General features: G+C 43.4%; 1 protein-coding gene across 2 annotated transcripts; it reads right to left on the reverse strand.

Annotated features, from left to right (window-relative positions):
- Window positions 1-494: 494 nt before the first annotated feature.
- HAS2 (hyaluronan synthase 2) lies at window positions 495-18,958 on the reverse strand. 2 transcript variants are annotated; one of them, XM_042869366.1, is made up of 4 exons: window positions 18,305-18,958; window positions 9,731-10,357; window positions 4,902-5,003; window positions 495-3,352 (listed from the first exon to the last, which is right to left on the reverse strand). In XM_042869366.1, exons 2-4 carry the CDS (start codon window positions 10,355-10,357, stop codon window positions 2,423-2,425), a joined length of 1,659 nt encoding a protein of 552 aa, XP_042725300.1. In that variant the 5' UTR covers window positions 18,305-18,958; the 3' UTR covers window positions 495-2,422. The 2 variants fall into 2 exon arrangements, with proteins under 2 accessions (XP_042725300.1, XP_042725299.1); XM_042869365.1 differs by lacking the exon at window positions 18,305-18,958 and adding an exon at window positions 15,411-15,472.
- Between the last annotated feature and the right edge of the window lie 1,538 nt (window positions 18,959-20,496).

A 20,496-nucleotide genomic window follows, 5' to 3' on the forward strand; every position in this document is an offset into this window, starting at 1 on the left:
AGTGCTCCAGCACCAAATGTCAGACTGGTCCTACACCGAACTTTCTCTGGTTCATAAATGAGTTACTGTACTGAAGATCTCCAAACTGGTCACAGTATCCAGGCACAGTCTAACAAGCACAGCAGGGGGCTGCAAAAGAAGAGGGCTGGGCACATATTCTCTGATGTTTCCCTAATCTTGGAGGCTAGTGGCATCCAATGGACTAGAGTGGGTTGGTTCCATCCCTTCATCCTGCCGTTATTGCACTCCCCAGGTGCATGCTTACCATGCTTCTCAATGGTAAATTCCTGCTGGGAAATCAGACTGGTGACACCATAACAGCATCCTCCAAACCATCCAGATTTATGGCTTCAGAGCCAAAGTGCTGATCAGAAACACCATGTATTAGTCATAATCTTATCAAAAATATTTTATTTATGAAAGTAACAATTATACTATACAACCTATATTGGAAGTACATTTGCTAGAATAAATTGCTAGAATAAATACAGGCAATTAATTCATTTTTTATAGAATGAGAGGATTTATTTGACATTTGAATGTTAACCCAAGCTTTAACTTACATCATAAATAGTTAAAAGGCATAGTCAATTTTTTTTCTGTTTCTTTTGCATTTTTTAATACTGTTCTATTTTTAATCAACACGAATCAACTCTCCAATCATTAACATAAAATTAGTATGACTTTCAAGCAATCATGTACCTCAAGATAATCAAACAAATAAGGTAGTGTGTGTGCAGTTCATTCTACAGCAGAATCTACTCATGTCTGCATAAAAAAAGAAGCTGAAAATGCTTCTAAGTTCTTTAAGCATCATATGCTGATTTCTGCTTTACCACAGTGCTTTAAATACCAGAATCTAAAAAGGGCATATATCTGTATGCAGTTGGCATTCTGTTGCTCTTTATAAAGTGTATTAGGGCTCAATGCCACATTCCTTTGGCTGGTGAAGGACTGCAGAATTTAGTCCTGAGTGTTATTTCACAAAACCGTGGTCCAAAATAAATGTCCAAAATGGACTATTAAGCACCAAGGAAATGATGAATTTGCTAAGACCTGATGTTTTCAGATACAAGTTGGCTTCTTTTCTGGTAGATATGCTTTAGTCAGGCACGAAATATTGGGCTTAGTACAGGGGTCTGCATTACACTGGATGTCACAGAAGGTGATGTTTATATCATTTGTAAACTCTGTGAAGGGCACTGCAGATGTTTTGTAGTAAGGCACCCACATTTTGAAAGTGTTGATATGTTTTCCTTTCATGTATTTTTTTCAACTAAAAAATCAGAACTAGAAGATTACAGCCATCAGTGGAGTCAATATAGTTTGGGGTGTCTGATATTTCTTCAGATGAGGAGCGTGTGGTTCTTCAGATCATACGTAAAATCAGTGAGAGCTCTCCTATAGCAATGCCTTTTCCAATGGTATCAAGACCTGGCTTATCAAATGGCTATTGTGCATGCCAGAGATATTATGCTCTCGGCAAAGTAGATTTCCCTATTAGAATGTTATCCAAAACAAAACAAAGCCCCAGATTGCACATATCTACCCCTTTGGCCTTTTTTTATGGACAAATAAGCTTGTATTCAGAAACTGACAATGTTGGGCCTTTCCTAATAAATGCCTTCAAAGAGTACATTTAAATGCTTTTTCACAGAAATAACCATTCGTCTGTTGCAAAAATGCAGAGGAATTTTTTTATGCTTTCTATTGTGAACAATATTAAATCAGCATAATTCTGGGGGGAAAATTGATTTTTTTGTTTCCCAAATATATTTAAGGAGGCTAAAGAACAAAATGTTGGGGAGGCAACTTTTTTGGCAGATAGTAAAATATAAAATATGTGATTTAAAAAAAAAAAAAAAAAAAAGTTGGCTTAAAAATACACACACACAAATAATACAATAATATAAAAATACAGCTCAGCCAATGGCCTCTTAAAATTTACCTTTGGCATTACATTTGGCAGCCTAACACAAAAGACCCTTCCTATAAAAAGAACTATAAAAAAGAGAAGTTCATAAATTAGGTTGCAAGGGGCTGTAAGATCCTTTTCTTGATTCTCCAAACTCCTTTTCTTCCTGTCCACACATAAGCATGACCAGTGAGGTATATAGAACGTAACACTGTCAGGCGTATGCACGATCAAAAAGTGCATAAACAAAGAAGTTCTCCCATTTTCATGCGAACAGGTTGAAATGGTGTGGTTTGATTCTTCCCCCTTGGAAAAAAAAAAAAAAATCATTTTCTATTGTTTTTGATTTTCTTACTTTGGCAGGATGAAAATGAACCCAGAGGAATATAAATGTCCTATTCCCAGCAGCAGTGATCCATTTCCCTTGGCAACATTCGTCCCATGCCACAGATACTACAAGGTTCTTGGGTTGCTTTAGAACTCTCTGGGTAACTTCCCACAGAAACATCATACGTCTAGCACCATGTCATAGTGTTGCTCTTTCTTCCGCCTGCCACATTTGGTGATAAGAACCAAGTACAAAGTCAATAGAAGAACCCAGTAACATGCGTAGAGGATTGTACCAATGACGAGAACTGTTGTTTTTGACTCAGAGAATGGCTTTTTTGATTCCTTGTAGATAGTGAAAATTACGCCACCTAGGAGGATTGTAAACCAAATGGAGACTGGAATGAGTCCTATAAAATTAACTACAATGGTTTTTCTTCCTGATGTGCCCCACCCTGCTTTGTTTATTGTGGCAATTGCAAACATCTTTGCTGGCAGTAAACTTGACATATACAACACTGAGTAGAGTGACATGAAAACCATGACAATGTTGCCCCTAAGGAAGCTGGCAAAGGAAGACTTTATCAGGCCCACTAACTGAACTGTCAACAAGAAAAGGAGGATGTTCCAGATTTTTCCCCTGTAGAAGAGCTGAATGACTGTAGCGATAAGGAAGAAAGGAAAAAATCCAGTGATTACAGCTTCATAGGTCATCCACAAATGGTGCTTGTGGAACCACATTGCATTATAAAGCCACTCTCTAAAATATGATTTACTCCAGCGGGTCTGCTGATTCAGCCACCTGAGATACTCTATTGGTGTTTCAGTAAGGCACTTGGATCTAGCTGTGTATTTTGTTGCATAGCCCAGACTTAGTACTCGGTTAGTTAGATGCCTGTCATCTCCAAAGCTGCACTGGGAGCCCATAAATTCTTGATTGTACCAATCTTCCACAAATTCATGGAGTAAAGAGTTTCTGTACATTCCCAGAGGTCCACTGATGCACTGTACGCAGCCAAAATAGGACTGGCAGGCTCTTTCTATGTTAAATGCCATCCAGTATCTCACGCTGCTCAGAAAGGAGATCCAGGAATCATACTTGTTCAAAATCTGCAAAATACAAGAAGTTGGCATTTTAGATGAGTTCTTGAGAAGGATATTATACACATTAGATCAAAAAGGAATTTGCTGAAACTGGAGTACTGATAGCCAAAATATAAGGGGAACTTCACTCTTAGGCCAAACATGTTACCATCCTTACACAGTCCAGGACACTGATAGGAAAGGCAATAAAGCCTTCAAGAGGCTGTTCCACAAAAATGATCACTCTTCTCACAACCTTTCCTCTTCTCCACCAAGAAACTTCCTTCCTGGCTCATTTTTCCTTTCTCTTCATCCCCAGTTAAGTACTTGCAGCCTCTCCCAGGAGATGGAGAAGTCCAAAATGTGGCTTCCTGCCACAGCTTTGCTTCTCACAGGACTTCTTCCAGCCTTCCTAGAGCTATGCCAGGATATGAGAGACTGAACAGGTGGTCTTTGGCTTACATTTTTGGTCTTCTAAGGCTTGCCCTAGATGTTTGATCCTGGACTATGATCCCATATGTGACATTAGGCCCTCTGGGAAACAGCCTTGCTTGAGTTGACGTTGGAAACTGGCATTGTTATTATGCCTCAAGACATACTATGATACACCAACAGTCATGCTTCAGCTCATATAAACAACTCAGTCCTTCACTTCATTTTGCCCCAAAGCTCACCTGAAGCTCAGGCATCCACTTAAAATGCTGTATAGCTATAATCTGTCTGAACACTCAGTGGACATAAAGGCAAGTGCAGGTGCCCAAGTCTTCACATCCACATTTTCAGCTTGGTTTGTGATCAGACCAGAGGACAAAGATATTCAGGCTTCTGTAGGAATCTTAATTTCTGGAATTAAGAGCCACATACCTGAAATACTTATGACTACTGGGACATTCTTCAGTAAGTGCTTGCCCATATAGATGGCCCTTTCTCCTTTGTTTCACATAATAGCCTGACTGGACTAAGGAACCAACCCCAAGGCCAATTGGAATGTTCATATGCATTTTTTTTTTATAAATTGTAGCAGAAACATTTGTGTTAGAAGGAATGAACAGCTGAAAATCCTCACAGAAGTGGAGCTGGGTTGACTTCAGGCCTTCACATTGTCCCATCTGACAGAGATGCATAGGAAGCTCAAAAATACGCAGAGTACATAGTGCATAGTGCACTGCATTTCTAAAAGGCTTTATTTGTAACAATCTTGAATGCGAATTAGCAAGTAAAGCCTGAGGTGCTGGACTTGGTTTTGGGAGAGCTGTTCTCTGTTCTCTGGTGCCCTAAAGCTTTTCTGTGGCACCTCGAACAAAAAATCATGTCCAGATACTCAAAGATGCAGCAACAGGCCTGACAGTCCTAATGCCCCATTTTTCACATATTTGGGGAGAATAATACTTATCTGCTTTCTGTGAGTGTTAAAACCACAGCGCTCATACCTGTGAATTAGCATTCTGTTCAATAGATAGAAAGGGTAAGGTCTTACAAGAGCCTTTGTGATGATACCACTGTGTATTCAATGCTATTCCAGACGTGGAAAACTATTGCGGTATAATTATTTGCTGAAACTCCCCATTGTACTCACCTGCACATCGCCTCCAACTCCTCCAACCATTGGATCTTCTTCTAAGACCTTTACCATCTCCACCGATGAAGCTGGATCGAGCATTGTGTCTGAATCACAGACCTACGAGAAAGACAGAATCAAGAACAAAAATGGGTTGGTTAAGGAGTACACTTGAACAGAGAATAAAAATCACTTGAATGGTGAGTGTCTCTATAGGCATATTCTTCTGAAAGCAATTAAATCTCTCTTTGGAGTCTGCATTGATACTTCTTAAAGGCCATTTGTATCAGGCAGCAAGAAGTGCTGCTGAATGAAACTGAGTGCTTGTAAGGACCGTGCACGCAAACAATCCTCTCTTCTGTATCAGCTCGATTTGTTTTACTGGCACGCTGGGCTGACAACTTTGAATAAGAGATGCTCTCAGAGATGGGGCACTGCAGAGCAAGACAATGTTCGTGGGTGTGTTGCAGATTCCTGCTGAGCCCTGACATAGGGTTCCCCTGTGTTGGCTGCATGGTTTTAGTACCCTGGTAAAATGTCTCCTGCTGCCCAAAGAGGGAAGGAGTAAGGAGTTAAATTCCAGATACTTGTTAAAAAAAAAGAAAAAAAGTCAAAAAAAAAAAAAGTCAGCTAGGAGTCCAGTAAGAAACCTAATAGTTCTTTCACTCATGGAAGGATTTAGAAATTCATGTAAGATACATATTTTGGATTATAGAAGAAACTCATCTGTATATTTGGATGTATGGTGTGTTACTAATAGTGCAAGGACTTGAGATTTGATGTACAGAAATCATTTGCCATTTTCCTCTGGCATTCTTATAAAAAATATCTAAGTAAGAACAGAAGGAGCAAGTCCCAAAGTGCAGTAGTCCATGAGACCAGGGCAGAAATAGATGAGATACACAGGCTTTTCAGCCACACAAACACTCCCAGTCAACTAGACACTGTGTACACTAGGAACTGGCTTGCCCCTGGAGAGTAGGAGGAGGGCTCAGACAGGCTGGCCTCTCTGAAAGGCAGCTGATGCTGCTTTCGTTTGCTGGGAGGATAATGACATAGGCTGCGGCCTTTTAAATCAAGTGGGTGCCTCCTTGTCCCAGCTGCTACTGAAAGCAGTTTCCCAATAGTCTGTGAACTCATTTTTTAGATGCCCTGACCTCCCTGAGTGGGAGTCTGTCTCAGAAACACTCTTCTGGCTGGCCAGATTCTGCCCTACAAATTCTCTTCCTCCTCCCACTTAATCCAGAGTTGATATTCCTGTGATTTCAGGTGGGGACAGTAGGGGTAGAAGTCAGTGGCACTGCATGAATAACCTCTTAAGTTAAACCCAAGCAAGGCTTCGTATCTACAGTTTTAATTTTGGCATCTTTTCATCCAACCTTTCAACTCAGCCTAAGCTCCCTTGCTCCGTGGGAGCAGAAGTATTTATTCCTGCTCTGTGAAGGGGAGGAGAGTTTTTAGGGATTCTGTTATGGGCTAGACTTGAGCTGAGAGGTTACAAGCAAGTTTGCTGATTACACCAAGTTTTGCAGTTGACACAATAGGAGGTAGGGGGCACCTTCTAGGGGGACCTGGACAGGCTCAAAAAGTGAGCACACAAGAACCTAATGAGGTTTAACAAGGTGTTGAATGACTTTTTACATGATCTGATAGAGAGAGGACAAGAGGGAATGGCTTTAAACTAAAAGAGGAGAGACTTAGGTTAGATGTTAGTATGAAATTTTGTACTCAGGATGGTGAAGAGGTGGAACAGGTTGCCTAGAGAAGTTGGGGATGCCCCATCTCTGGAGGCATTCAAGGTGAGACTGGATGGCGCAGTCTCACCTTGAGACATGCAACCCTGCCCATGGAAGGGAAGTTGTAACTAGATCACCTTTAAGATCCTCTTCAACCTAAGCCATTCTATGATTCTACAGTTCTATGATAATCAGGCTGCACAGCTTGTGATGCGGCTCAGTGTCTGCCAAAACGTTTCCTCTCCGTACTCACTTGGAGGCTGAAAGGCGAAAGCTGATGAGAGCTCTCAAATATCTGTAAGCATCTCCAGCTTCCATTGGAGCATCCAGCTCTTCTCCTTGGAAGACGCAGCCTGGGGAGCACCTTTGTAACCTGGCCAGCTTTAGTGGAAAGCTGTCATCAGTGACAGCACATGGTGACAGGCAGCGTTAATTGTGATGAAGGGAAGAAAGGATGAAGGGAAAAAAGGATGCTTGTATTTCTGTCTGGGACTTCCTGAGCAAAGCTGTCACTGAGTGCTCAGCTCAGCAAATCTGCTGTTTGTTGGTATTCAGGGCTCAGTAAGACACTTGTTCCATTTCTTGTGGCCACAAATGGTCAGATTGGGTCAGTCTCCTACCCAGCTCCTCAGATTTCAGTCCTGTGCCTGTCACTCAATGTGGCTGAGCAGTCCCCAACCACCAGATGCATTTATCTATAGCAGAGAAACCTCCCATGAGCAACATTGCTATTATGAGACGAGGAATACTAAAAACAGGATTTATTTATGAATGACCAGCATGTGTCCTGGCTATGCCAGCACTGTGGACATGTCTGCGTTCCTGGGACAAGCTGTCATTTTCCATCTGGATGAGGTTTTTCTAGGTGAAAAGAGGACGCACCCTGAGAAAAGCAACTTAGGAACCTAAATGAAACACACCGAGGGCTGGCAAGCTGGGGCTGGCCCAGCACAGTCTAAGAGCCAATTTGCTATATTTCCACATAAGGGCAGGGTGACCTAGAAATTACTGCTGTGGGTCACAGAGTTGCATGAAAGGGACAGCTGACCTTGCGTCCTTCTGCCTTCAGCTCTGAGCAAGCTGTTCAAATGCTTGCTGCAACTAGTGGTCATTTAAAATCAGGATGTTCCATGGAGCTCAGACTGTGCTGGGTGGTCCATGCAGGTACTTGGATCAAGCCAAGATGCATTGCACCCTGATTGCACTAGCCAGCTTTGCCCTCACCTCCTCCAGAATGGAATTAAATCCTTCACAGTGATTTCAGGTATTTAGTGAGAGTCTGCTAGTGAGTAACATCTTGGTTATCCACGCTGACATGTCTGCTTATAATCACTTGCTTTTAGGCCTAAAGTGCGTTTAAGTACGATGAGGCCCACAGTGTCAGGCATGGGCAGTCATACTGACTGGTCTACTTTTTAAAGTGGCTGATCACTGATGCAGATCACTCAGCTATTAAAAATGTGGGGCCAATTTAAAGTAATTTAGTCTTAAAGATACTCCTAAATGTGCAAAAAATCTCAGCCTACACTAATTCACAAAACAGAGCCATATGTCACCTGAACTGCATCAGGACTGTGGCCAACCAGAGCCACCTAGGCAATGCATTTGTAACATGGATGTGACTGTGACATCAGTCGTCAGTTAGTCCCTGACACATTCATCAGGACTTCTGAGCCGGGTCAGGAGTGCTGATTGACAGAGAGACCAGAAACATCTCTTCCGTTTTCTTAGTTTATGGTATGACTGTTGAAAGAGAAACACTTTTTGCAGGTTCTCTGAGCAAATGCAAGAGCTGGACTGAGAGAGGAAAGTAGTCATGAATCTGTTTCCTCTCTGCCTTCATTCTCTGCAATTTGATACTTTTGTGGGAAGTGATTATAAAATGATGTTAACGCAGAAAAAACAGCATTTTTGATCCCATCACAGTCCCTCGCAGCACAAAATCAAACTGCAGACAATGGAGAATTTAAGTCCATTGTTTTTGGATAATAAATCAGTTAAAGTTTTGGAAATGCTCAAGGATGAGTTTATAAATTGTTGCCTTGCTTTTAAGCCTCCAGTAACTCTTGAAGTTCTGAGACCAGGGTGGTTCCTGACGCTATCCTGACAGCTTATCGACTGTCCCACCAGAGGAGAATTCTGGAGGCAAAGTAATGTGCTGATGTCAGGAGAGAGCAGGAAAGGCTGGGGGTGATTAATTAGGAAGATTGTCTCATAATCAGCAGGATTTAGTGGAATAAATCTCACTGGTCTTGATATACAACTAATGTACTGATATACAACTAGTGATCCTCAGGGTCTGGCCTAGTTCTATGCACCTCCTCCACTCATGGCCTCCTGGACTTCCTGCAGTCTGTTTGCCTGAGAGAGGAGTGCTTCCATGTGTAAGGCACAAACACAGAAAATCTTTCACGGGATCCAAGGCAGCTGGAAAGAAATGTGTCTCTGCTGCTTTGGAAATGGGGAGAGAGGACTCAGCCTAATTCATTTTTAAGTGAACAGTGTCATAAGGGCTTTAAAGGCCAAGTCGCAGTGAGTGAGGTAATGCAGCTGTAAGTGATGAAGCAAAAGCTCCTTCAGGCTTTAGCTGAAGAAGTCTTTCTTTCAAGACTGCACGTTGACCTTTTTTATTGAATACTCTGCACAGCCCTCAAAAGCTTCAAAATACCCCCATCTTTTTCACAGACTCTACCACTGAGATATTCCCTAGTGGCAGCAAATACTTGTCTGCCTGTTCTCATATGTGGCCACTGAAACTCTCTCAAAATAAAACTTTACCCAAGATCTAGACTTACAGGAGCAGAGAGGGGGTCTTCAGGAGGCCACTGGCTTTGCCTGAAGCAAAACCACAGGGAGAAGTACTGCAGCCTGAGGAGATATTCCAGATTTCTCCAATAGTTGGTAGATTTAACATACTCACAGATAGGCTGACCATTTTAAAAAGGTAGCAAAATGCACTTTCAACGGTCAAGCTGTTTCCAAACAGACTGAAAGGAGCACTGTGTTCATCAGGGACTGGGATGGCCTCTAACATGCGGCACAAAATATACAAAAGCTGCTTTCTTTCAAAGTGTGTTTGAATTGGCACTGACCTGGTGCTTTAATACCTACCTGTACATAATCCACGCTTCTCCCCAGTGCTTTGAATGCTGTGTACATTACTTCTCTTTTTCCACCCCATTTCTGCATGATGCAAACACTTTTGTTGGACAGGACCAGCTGAGATACGTGCTGCATGCTCTCTCTGTGCGACTCCTCCGTCTCACCTGGACCTTTGTCGTGGAAGTTGTTACTCCAGATATAAGTGGCAGATTTGTCCCTACCCATGATTTCAGTAAAAATGTCCATCATGTAAACGTCGTCTTCCGAGTTCCCATCAATGACCATAACAACTTTAATTCCAGGGTAGGTCAATCTTTTCACAGAAAGTAAACATTTTCTTAAGTAGTCAGGATCCTCTTGATAGGCAGCAATACAAAGGGCAACAGTTTTGTTCAGCTTGATTGGAGTCTCTAGCGACCGCTTCATTTTCCTGTGCTCTAGGTAGGCAAACAGGCTTTGGATGATGAGATGTGATGCCAGGATAGCACCATAGAGTCCAAAGGAGAAGTAGTAATTGTCTGTTTGGATAAACTGGTAGCCCACAATGTAAGCAGCGGTGATTCCCAGCAGGAGGGACACTCCAAAGAGTGTGGTTCCAAGTATTCTCAGGATACATATAAACCTCTCACAATACATCTGCAAAAAAGCATGGAAACTGTTAGCAGAGCTACCACTTCCCACTTTGTCAGGGGCACACATGGTGTCAACATTGAGTTCAGCACCAGCAGATGCACCCCATGCTTCTGGTCATGTCACGGACTTACTACATCATCTGTTCAACTTATATCTCCTCTGCAGTATTCTTTACATGTGAAGAGTCAAATATGTCCTAATGTACCAGGGAGGTTCTCTACACTTCATAATGTCCTCAAAGAAAGTGCTACCTTTGTCAGGATCTTAATTTGGCAGCCTGGGCTTGCTGAATGAGATCCTGTCATATTACCCTGAGGGGGTCGGAAAAGGGGCTTTCAGGCCACTGCTCACTTCACCATTCAAGTCATGGGCTGGAAGAACAGCTGAACATCTGTGCAGCCTCTCCTTGCCCCCCAGTTTGTGTCATGACTGCATCCCACCCTGAATTGTGTCTCTTGCTTAGTTACGTTTGCAAATAATATTGGAAAGACATTCTTAAAACAGATGTCTGAATGTATTTATATTTTTTTAGACAGATGTCTGACTATATTTGTAATTTATATTTATATGATCAGACAAGGTCTTCTCAATAACACTGCAAAAATGTGTTATTCATACATTTGTATATGTAGATATATATGCATGTGCGAGCATGAGTGTGTAAGGCTATCACTTGACAGAGATTAAGTCCGTCTTCAAAACACTCATTAATTTAGCAGAGTCAAGGCTTTACTTTGGACTCTGAAATTCATTAGAGTATCAGCTGTGACAACTTCTGCATGCATAGCCTATCTGGCTATAAAATCTTTCAGGCTAAGCTCTGGCCATGGAGGAGATAGCAGGCAAGGAAGATGCTCAAAACAAGTGATGGACAAACATGTAGACAGAATCACAGAATGACAGAATGGCCTGAGTTGGAAGGGACCTCAAGGATCATGAATCTCCAACTTCACTGCCACAGGCAGGGTCACCAACTTCCACATTTAATGCTAGACCAGGCTGCCCAGGGCCCCATCCAACCTGGCCTTGAACACCTCCAGGGACGGGGCATCCACAGCGTCTCTGGGCAGCCTGTTCCAGCACCTCACCATTCTCGTAGTAAAGAACTTCCCCCTGATATCCAGCCTAAATCTTCCCTCCCTCAACTTAATACCATTTGCCCCTAAATATACTTGACTGCTTTTTGTGGACAGTCACATTAACAATTTTATACAACAACTTTCTCATAATTACAGGAAAGTTAATGCCAGTACGTTTGACATAAGAGACATAAAATAGATAATGTCTGTTTAAGCCTATGCCAATAAGCACAGTGTAAGTCAAAGAATCTGAAGCACATGCTTGAAAATTTTGCTGAATTTGAGCCTCTCCAAGTAATGGACTTAATGTTTGTGTTTTCTTACACGTATTCATATTTTCCCTGCTGCTAACATCTTGCTTGTCTGCAGATAATGTGTTTCATCATCTATTGGCCAAAACTGAAGCTGGAAGTGCACTTCATTACATCATGTAGGTCTTTAACTCTTTCTTGTGAAATATTCAGGACCAAAAAAAAAAAAAAAAAGCAAAAAAAACAACGCTACCGAAGTGCAGCAGCATAGCTGTCACCAGTTATATTTCTGTCTGAAATGTTACAGGTTTAGAAAGACAGAACAACTTAGAAAATAAAAATGAGAATAAAGTCTGAGACAGCAAAGACTATGCTTTTTTCCACTGGCTATTTAGGGTCTGAAATTTCAGGACAGGAAGAAGTCTCCTAAGTGTGTATTTGGAGACACTGGTAAAGAAATTGGACCCTATCTCTAGGACTTCCTTGAATACTTATGACTGGGCTCTGACAGGTGCTGTAATCAGCCAAGAGCACCAGTCTCTGCTCTGGCCTGTCTGAAGGTCTTCCGCAATGAGGGGTCATCAAGAAGCCTAATAAAAGACCGCTTATACGAGCCATCCCTATAGGTGAATTAAATGCAGCACCCAAAATAGATGGGCTTTAGAAAACAGATTGGATCTCCTCTAGATTACCATGAAGTCAAATAGCCTGTGTGTTTATTAATCCCCCCGAGTACGCAGAAGGTCACCAACATCAAGGTGAATACTTTATTAATGGTGCAGTTGTACTAGGCTTTCCCATTTGGGGTCCACAACTTCTCTTCCCTCACCAGAAATAGAACATGCCTATTAGTGAGCAGGGCTGAATTCTGCTTACATTAGGAATTGTATGACTGAAATCAATGGACCACTTGTATGGGTATAGCTCACAGGATTTAGATTAAGATCTGGAGCATTTACATTTTACTGACTAAACACTTGTATCGGGCTTCTTTTCATATTAATTCATTACTGCTTTTTCTTTTCCTATATAGTGATTCTGCACCAAAAGACAAAATAAATGAATTCTCTGATCTTGTAATTGCAGCACAGTTTCCCTCCTTCCCAAAACCCACTCTTTTAAGATCAAGAAATGGATTTCTGGTCTTAATAAAATAGTATTTTTTTTTATCCTTTCACTGTCAACCTTGGGAAAATAAGCAATGTTTTGATCTAAATTCCTGGCTTTCATCAAAGAAACCTTCCCTTTGTATATGCAATTGAAACATGTCTTTTAACTGACTGAATCTCAGGCAAAGTCTGGAAAAATTGCTCAATATTCTCAAACTTTAGCACGTGATCGATTGATAACTTGCCCAGCAGAATTGATATGTATCAGATTGAATGTGCTCAAACAACAGCAAAGAAGCCAAAAACTCTCCACCCTTCTCAAATAACTAAGCCAAGAAGTTAAGAGGAAATTATGTTTGTCCAAGTCTGGGGCCAAAGATGAATTGCTGAGTCAAATAATAGCACTGAGTGTAGGAATAGCCTCATCAGAGATTTTAAGATCAGATAGTAGTGCTGTGAAAACCTAGACTGGCCTAACACAGTGAAGTGTAAAAGGACATCTTAGTAATACATCAGTCAAAATTTTCCTGAACTTGCCACATTGAGATAGGATCAAGTATTATCAGAGAAGCAGTGCATGGTACTGCGGGTGAAAATTGCAAGCCTAAAATAACACTGTGCTGAGTCAAGATACACGTGTCAAGTGCTTGGTGAAGGATAAACACAGATTTTAACTTTCAAAACCACAATTATTTTTCAGGCATTTCCTAAATAATCACTCTGAGTGCTGGCAATATTCTTTCAGCCAAATTGAAATGCTTTTCTTCAAAGTTGCCATCACTAGAGCCCTATTCAACAGCTGACTATTTGGTAGGTGTATAGTACACACCTCATATGATCAGCACAGCTCAGGCTCCTTTTGGAGGTGCTAAGTCTCCCATGCACTGCATAGGAAGCTTGAGACAGGACTACTAATGCTGCTTTGCAGTTTGGACATCTAAATCTTTCATGAGCAAATCCATCAAACCCTGCGGTGCTGAACCAGTACGTGCTTTAGCACAGACAGCAAACAGGGTCAACATTGGTACACACACAATGAGTGAACGTAAAGCGGTTTCAAAGTATACTATTGAACAATTTACTGTCTTGATTTTCCAGCTGTTTAATTCCATGAATAGAACAGGTGAGTTCTTCACAGCCCACCTAGCAGAAATGAAACATGAAAGAGGTAATAGCCTCAAGTTGGCCAGGGGATGTTCAGGTTGGATATTAGGAAAAATTTAGTCTCTGAAAGAGTGGTGGGGCACTGGAAGGCTGGAAGGCTGCCCTGGAAGGTAGTAGAGTCCTCACTCCTGAAGAGTTCAAGAAATGTGTAGATATGGAACTTGGGAATATGGTTTATTGGGCATGGTGGGAATGGATTGATGGTTGGACTAGCTGATCATAAAGATCTTTTCCAGCCTTCATAATTCTATGATTCTAATGATATTTAGGCTGTTGCTGATTTAGTGACACACATTTTGGATCAACACGCAGAGTCCTGTTGGGACTGTACAAGAGGAAGCAATAAATGTGTTTGCCTCTCTCAAGGCTCTAATGAAGGGCATAACCAATAAATAAATCCCTGCAAGTATTTGACATCAGATTCCACATAGTGAGTTATTTAGCATTGTCATAATGACGGGAAGACCCAGAAATCACATTTTTTGCATGCTTGTGATGGAAAAGAACTTACTCTATGTTACTATCTTCTAATTTTCATTAACAAATTAAGTTAACAAGATGTTGACTAATATGTACACATAGTGACTGGTGGAATAAGTCTAACACTAAAGATACTGTGCTTTCACAAGCTGAGCAATGCCTTAGATTCCAAATTAAATGAACATAGCAAAATATGCTTTATTATTTATTCTGGCAAATATTTAGGCTAGTATCTAACTGCAGTTATAATACATAAATCTAACCTTAGTCAGATCAAGACACCTGATGGAAATTCAGTAGGTTCTAGTGCCCTGATTGGTACTGCATACTTAGCAAAAGACACTGCTGACTTCCAGGGTAAAATAGCACCTGTCTCCTCACCAAAATTATATATCACAGTCTGGCCATAGGGTTATTAATCAGACTTCATGCATGGGTGGTGAGGCACTGGCACAGACTGCCTAGAGAAGCTGTGGTGCCCTATCCCTGAAGGCACTTCATGGTGTCCCATCCCTCAAGGCCAGGTTGGATGGAACCCTGGGCAGTCTGAGCTGGTGGGAGGCAGCCCTGTCCATGGTGGAGAGTTGGAAGCCTCATGTTTTGGATTCAGCATAACACTTATCTTCAACATAAAAAGAAGTGTGCACTTAAATATTTTGCTGAAGAGAGAAATCAGTGGATAATTTATATAACAGTTCTGTATTGCACGCGTAAAGAAAACATTACAATTTCTTTGTTAAATTTCTGGAGTATTCATGATATATTTATGTATGTGCATTTGATGTATTTATTATATCTATTAATCTCCTGTATGAAAATTGATCATTGCTTAACTACTGTATTTCTTGAAGGGAGAAAATCAGAGAGAGTGGATCAGGACTTGAACCACTGGCATTTTGCTCCTAGTACTGCCATTCACCTGCTGGATGTCCCTAGGCAAATGAATTCACCTCTCTTTGCCTCAGCTTCTCACCTGTAAATGGGAAATCAAGATCATGCAAGAGGCTCTTGGAAGTCTATGGAGCTCCTCATACAGCTGAGGTTACTGACGGGTGTTGCGCATGAGTTGTTGTTCTTCATGGGTCACATGGGACCCAGTGATTTCCAATTTCCATAAAACCGTTTTTCCTCAAAGAAAACCAGACTGCTTCCTTTTTCCCTTCCATATATTCACCTGAATGTAGACATAGCAGGGCAGTCAGTTTTTCTACAGCACAAATGCAACTCTTACCCTACCAGTAGGACACCTGGTATCCGTGAGGTTAGCAATGTAAGAGCTGACACACATGGGTGTATGTGTATGCTGTTGCTTAGGGCTGCTTTACTCACAGCCAAAGGAAGAATATCAACTTTTATAAGCCTTAAAAAAACCTCATTCCTTGTGAGCATAATAGCATTGGCTTCTACAGATCAGCTGCTTGAATGACAGCTGTGTGTGCATGCAGCCCTTATGTGTTTATGTGGCCCTACACACATATACTCTATGTTTAAACACAAACATTATCTGCTATTAATCTTCATCCAGTATTTAGAAACACTGAGCCTTATTTTGGTGGCAGAGTAAATCATTTATCTTTGAAGTACAAATGTTTCCAGGTACACAATAATTAGGAGCATCAAATAGCTGCCCAGAGTGCCTCTTCTGTTTTACAGTCTGCAGAGAGGAAACCGAGAAGTTACGCTACATCTGTATATCTTTACTGCAGCAGAGTTACCATATCTGGTGCTTTTTGTTATTTATCACTTCCAGATTTTGTCATGCCATTGATCTTCTGAAAAGGGTGCACATAAGACTAAAATTAACTCTGAGGTTAGGTTTAAAGTAAAGAACAAGGTTGGTAATGATGGTAAACTGTATCTGCACTCATAGTCTTTGATCAGCAAATCAAGTCTCCTGTCTGCTCAATGTATGTTCTCCCCTAAAGCACCTAAATTTATTCTCTAGGAGGTGTGAGTAACTGCTGTGTGGATTTCTCCATCGCATACATGGTGAGATGCTGGTTGTTCAATTAACCAAAAGAAAGCAACAAACTCATATTAAACACTCTAAGAAATAATATGAGAAATAATTCATATTGACATTCAGACATTTCAGATTACAGTTAAAAAATATTCTGGTTTAGAACAGATTTCTGGTTGCTGGTTATGAAGTCCATGGACACTTTTAGCACAGCGCTGACTCCATGCTTTACTCCAGTGAGTAAATATTTGTCTGATGTGCATAGCTCATTATCTTGTAATTTGTTTATCAAACACAGGTAATACCATGTTTGACTTAGTCAAGTAGGCAGTCCTGTTGCACTGAATGAAAAAGTAACTTGCTGCTTTATGCACTCATCTCAAGCAGTTATTAAATGAGGCTGATATCTGATTTGTTTGCATATCATAAACATGATCGGCTGAATTTGCTGGTAGCACAGCCGGCATGGGGAGCTCCATTGAATCCTGCACAGCTGCTCTTTCTCCTGGAAAAACTTTTGCCCAAGTGCTGTTGCCCTTGCATGTAGGGTGAGATTTACTAGAATGGAATACAACCCTGGCTGTATTGACACGGTGACAACACCGGTGCTGGAGAACTGGGTGAGAACCTATGGAAAGATGACCCATGAGACCATGAGGTCCATGGGGACTAAGAGCGGAATGCTTATGAATGCTTATGAATGCTTATGCCTTGTGAGATGAGGGGGCTCTACCAGCCCTAAAAAACAGATTCATAAAGCCTGCCAGGAATGGTGTAGTACGGCGGGCCCTCCCTTAAGCTCCCTTTCAGCCTTCTTTGCATCTTTGCCAAGGTATTAAGGCATCGAATGCAGCGCATTAAGGCTCCTAGCAACGAGAGCTGGTTGTCGGCTTCAGCTCCAAGCTGCAGCTCGGACAGGTGCAGCAAACGGCCGCCGAGAACACAGCCGAGGAGCCCCCAGAGCTCCCGGGGCCGGGCAGGGGCTGCGCGGCTCCGCCCGCCGCCGCGGGGCCGCTCCTGCGGGGAACCCCGGCCCGGAGCCGCGGCCAAAGTGGGCGGTAGCGGTGCGTCACAGGGGGTGGGCGGGGCGCCGGGGGGATCCCCCGCGCAGCCACGTGGGGAGGGGGCTGGGGGCGGCCCCTGGCCTGAGGGACCCTCGCGGGTCGCGGCACCCCGCGGAGGGGCCGCGAGGCTGCTCCGCAGCTGCCTTCTTCAGGCGCATCCCGCGAACCCCCTCCCCGTCCCCTCCTTCGGGAGCGACCCTTCCTGAGCGGCCCTCAGTGCCGTCGCCGCCGCCGAGCCTCGCGGTCAGCCCGGGTTCCGCCGGTGGCCGCGCGGAGGGGCGGGGGCGGCAGTCGGCAGTGCCTCTGGAAGTTCGCGGGCAGCCGCAGCTCCCGCCTCCGCCGTCCCTCCCTCCCCGCCCAGACACGTTGGTCGCGCTGTTTCTCCCCTCCGAGGCGGGACTTAGCCTTCCTCCTCGCTTCCCTTCCTGCGGTCCCATCCCTCCCGCCGCCGCTGTCACGTCCCCTCCCGACGCTGCGTGCGGGGGAAGGCGGCCGGAGGTGGGGGCGGCTCTGCCTCCCCTCATGGCGAATGTCTTCCGAACCTGTTGCTTGATCGATTTCATTTCATTTCACTTTTTTCTTTTTTTCCCCTTTCAAACCGTATTGCTCAACTGTATCCTAAACGGATTACACGGAGGGAGGGGTTGAAGCTGAAAACCTCATTCATCCTCACTGCAGTCCTATTCATTGCTGGAATAGGTGTAGCATAGAGACGGTAAGATCCTCCCCCAGCCCCACTCGTGTCTGGAGACCTCTTTCCGCCTTCCTTCCTGGAATAGTGGGGCTAAGAGGAGAGCGACTTCTTTTCTGGGGATGCCAGAAGGGTGATGGTCAGTCTCCTACCTTGTTTGTCCGGCTGTCCTTTGGTCATAGAGGGGCTCCAGCCAGCTGTGTGGTCTCACGTACCGTTGCTCCCGCTGAACAGTTTCCAAGTTTGAGGTAAAAGATCAAATCGCACTTTTTCAGGGACTTATTCAGAAGCTCAGGAATAAAAAAATAATTAAAAAAACGAAAATAATAAAAAAAATCGCTTAAGGCTATTCAGTCCTACTCATTTTCTCCCACGTGTTTTCCCTATTACAATGTATTTGTCTTCAGTTTCTAGCTCAAAATCGTGGGATTATTTTGTTTTTGAAATAATAATAATAATTAAAAAAAAAAAAAAAGTTAGAAGTAATAAATTAGGAGTTAGTTTCTCGTGGTCGAAGACCTTGTTTCAAACCCGGCTGGGCAGGAGCCTGGAGGATTTGCACGGCAGCGGCTGAAAGTTTGGGATGTGCAGCATCAGATAAAGGCTCTTTGGTGATGCCTCGCGGACCGCGTAGCTGCTTTAGTTCTCAGCAGCAGCAGCAGCAAACGGGTAATATTTTCCAGACGTCTGTTCCTTTCCTGCTGCTGCTGCTGCTTTTCTGCCTTCTCCACGTTATGGGGTCTTTTAACAAGTGAGACTTGAGTTGTTTTAATAGGCGGAGGATGGGAAGAGGAGGGGAGGGAACGAACTCCTGTAAGAAGGGAAAAAAAAACGCAACCACCCTGCCCATTGAAATGATCTCAGCCAAGGACCAATTCAATTGGCAGAGGCAGGAATTCAATTAGCTAAGTTGCACTTTCTACAAAGAAACGCTATACACACCCATCGCCACCACCTGATTTCCTCTCCTCGCCCCGCACTTGGGGGGGAGCCCCCATTGCCCCCTCTCTGCATCTCCGGGTCTGGGGTGTGGGACTCGTCCCTCCCACCGCCGCTATTCTGCTGGGACAGCTTTGCAGCTGCTGGTTTTTATTAATAAGGGAATTGCCTCTATGAATGGATGAACTTTGCAGTTTCCAATTCTGCTTTACCCATTCACTCTCGGAAACATTTGCTGTTAGTAACTACCCCATAGAAATCTCCCCCGGCAACAATACCCGTGTCACTCGCGTTAAAACAAGCCCGGAAACACTTTAGACGGTTTAAGAACTTAAAAAATGCTTTCGAATTTGTTAGTTTGTCTCTTCTTTTAGTCACTCAGTTCACCCAGAGCAGGGCACCGCAGCTTCCAGCCCAGCCGCTGCTGTTGGCTTCCAGCAGTTTTCACTCGCTCCGCTGGGCTCCTTCCCTCCCTCAACGGCTTCTCAGCTTCCAGCCCCCACTTCCACTGAACTGATGGAAAAAAGGCACTAGGTGGCACTGTTGAAGTGAGCGGAGCGCGGGCAGCCCGCTTCTCGCAGCTGACGGATCTCTCCCCGTCCGGCCGAGACCCCCCCCGATGATCGACTGCTCAGCCCGCGTTTCCTCAAGGCCCACAAAGCTCTCTGTCTGCTCTGTCTGCAGACACCGTTGCTGAAGCCGGAGGGGACTCCTCACCCCGCGGTACCTCCTGCTGTGCTGGGACTCTCCTCGTGTCCAAAATATGGTTGCAAATTGGTAGCTACCTGAAGTGGATGGAGGATTTTTGGGTACCATGGTGAAGTATTCAGGTTTCTGGGTGTGCTCAAGAGGAATGAGAGCTTTAGGATGTATGTGGAAGCTGAGCTGGTTCAGAAGCCTTGGTAGGATGAGAGGGAATGGCCTTAAGTTGCACCAGGGGAGGTCAGGTTGGATATTAGGAAAAATTTCTCCTCTGACAAAGTGTGTAGGCACTGGAACAGGTTGCCCAAGGAGGTGGTGGAGTCCCCATCAATGGAGGTTTTCAGGAAATATGGAGATGTGGCACTGAGGGACAATATTGACAATATTGGTGGTAAGTGGATGACTGGACTAGATGATCATAGAGGTCTTATCCAACCATAATGATGCTATGGTTCTAAGCTGGCCTGCTTCAAAGGGCAAGTCTGCCACTAATTTAGGCCAAAGCTTTGTAGCTGTTTTAACCTGGCAGAACCAGGGAAAGCAACTGTCTTACCATCTTCAGAGAATCACAGAATAACCAAGGTTGGAAAAGACCTTCAAGATCATCCAGTCCAACCATCCACCTATCACCAACAGTTCTCACTAAACCATGTCCCTCAACAAAATCCCAGTGTGCAACATCCCAGTATGCTGCATCCCCGTG

Source organism: Lagopus leucura, unplaced genomic scaffold (genome assembly GCF_019238085.1).
Source record: "Lagopus leucura isolate 7727_CA_CO unplaced genomic scaffold, USGS_WTPT01 Super-Scaffold_100002, whole genome shotgun sequence".
In the NCBI taxonomy this organism is placed as follows: domain Eukaryota; kingdom Metazoa; phylum Chordata; class Aves; order Galliformes; family Phasianidae; genus Lagopus; species Lagopus leucura.

Coding starts and splice junctions, on each gene's coding strand:
- HAS2 (XM_042869365.1), bottom strand. CDS start 15,434: ATGATCTTGATTTCCCATTTACAG. Junction 10,358..15,410: donor TCTTGATTTCCCATTTACAG/GTGAGAAGCTGA, acceptor GCTTTTTTGCAG/ATGTATTGTGAGAGGTTTAT. Junction 3,353..4,901: donor GAGTTGGAGGCGATGTGCAG/GTGAGTACAATG, acceptor TGTATTTTGCAG/ATTTTGAACAAGTATGATTC.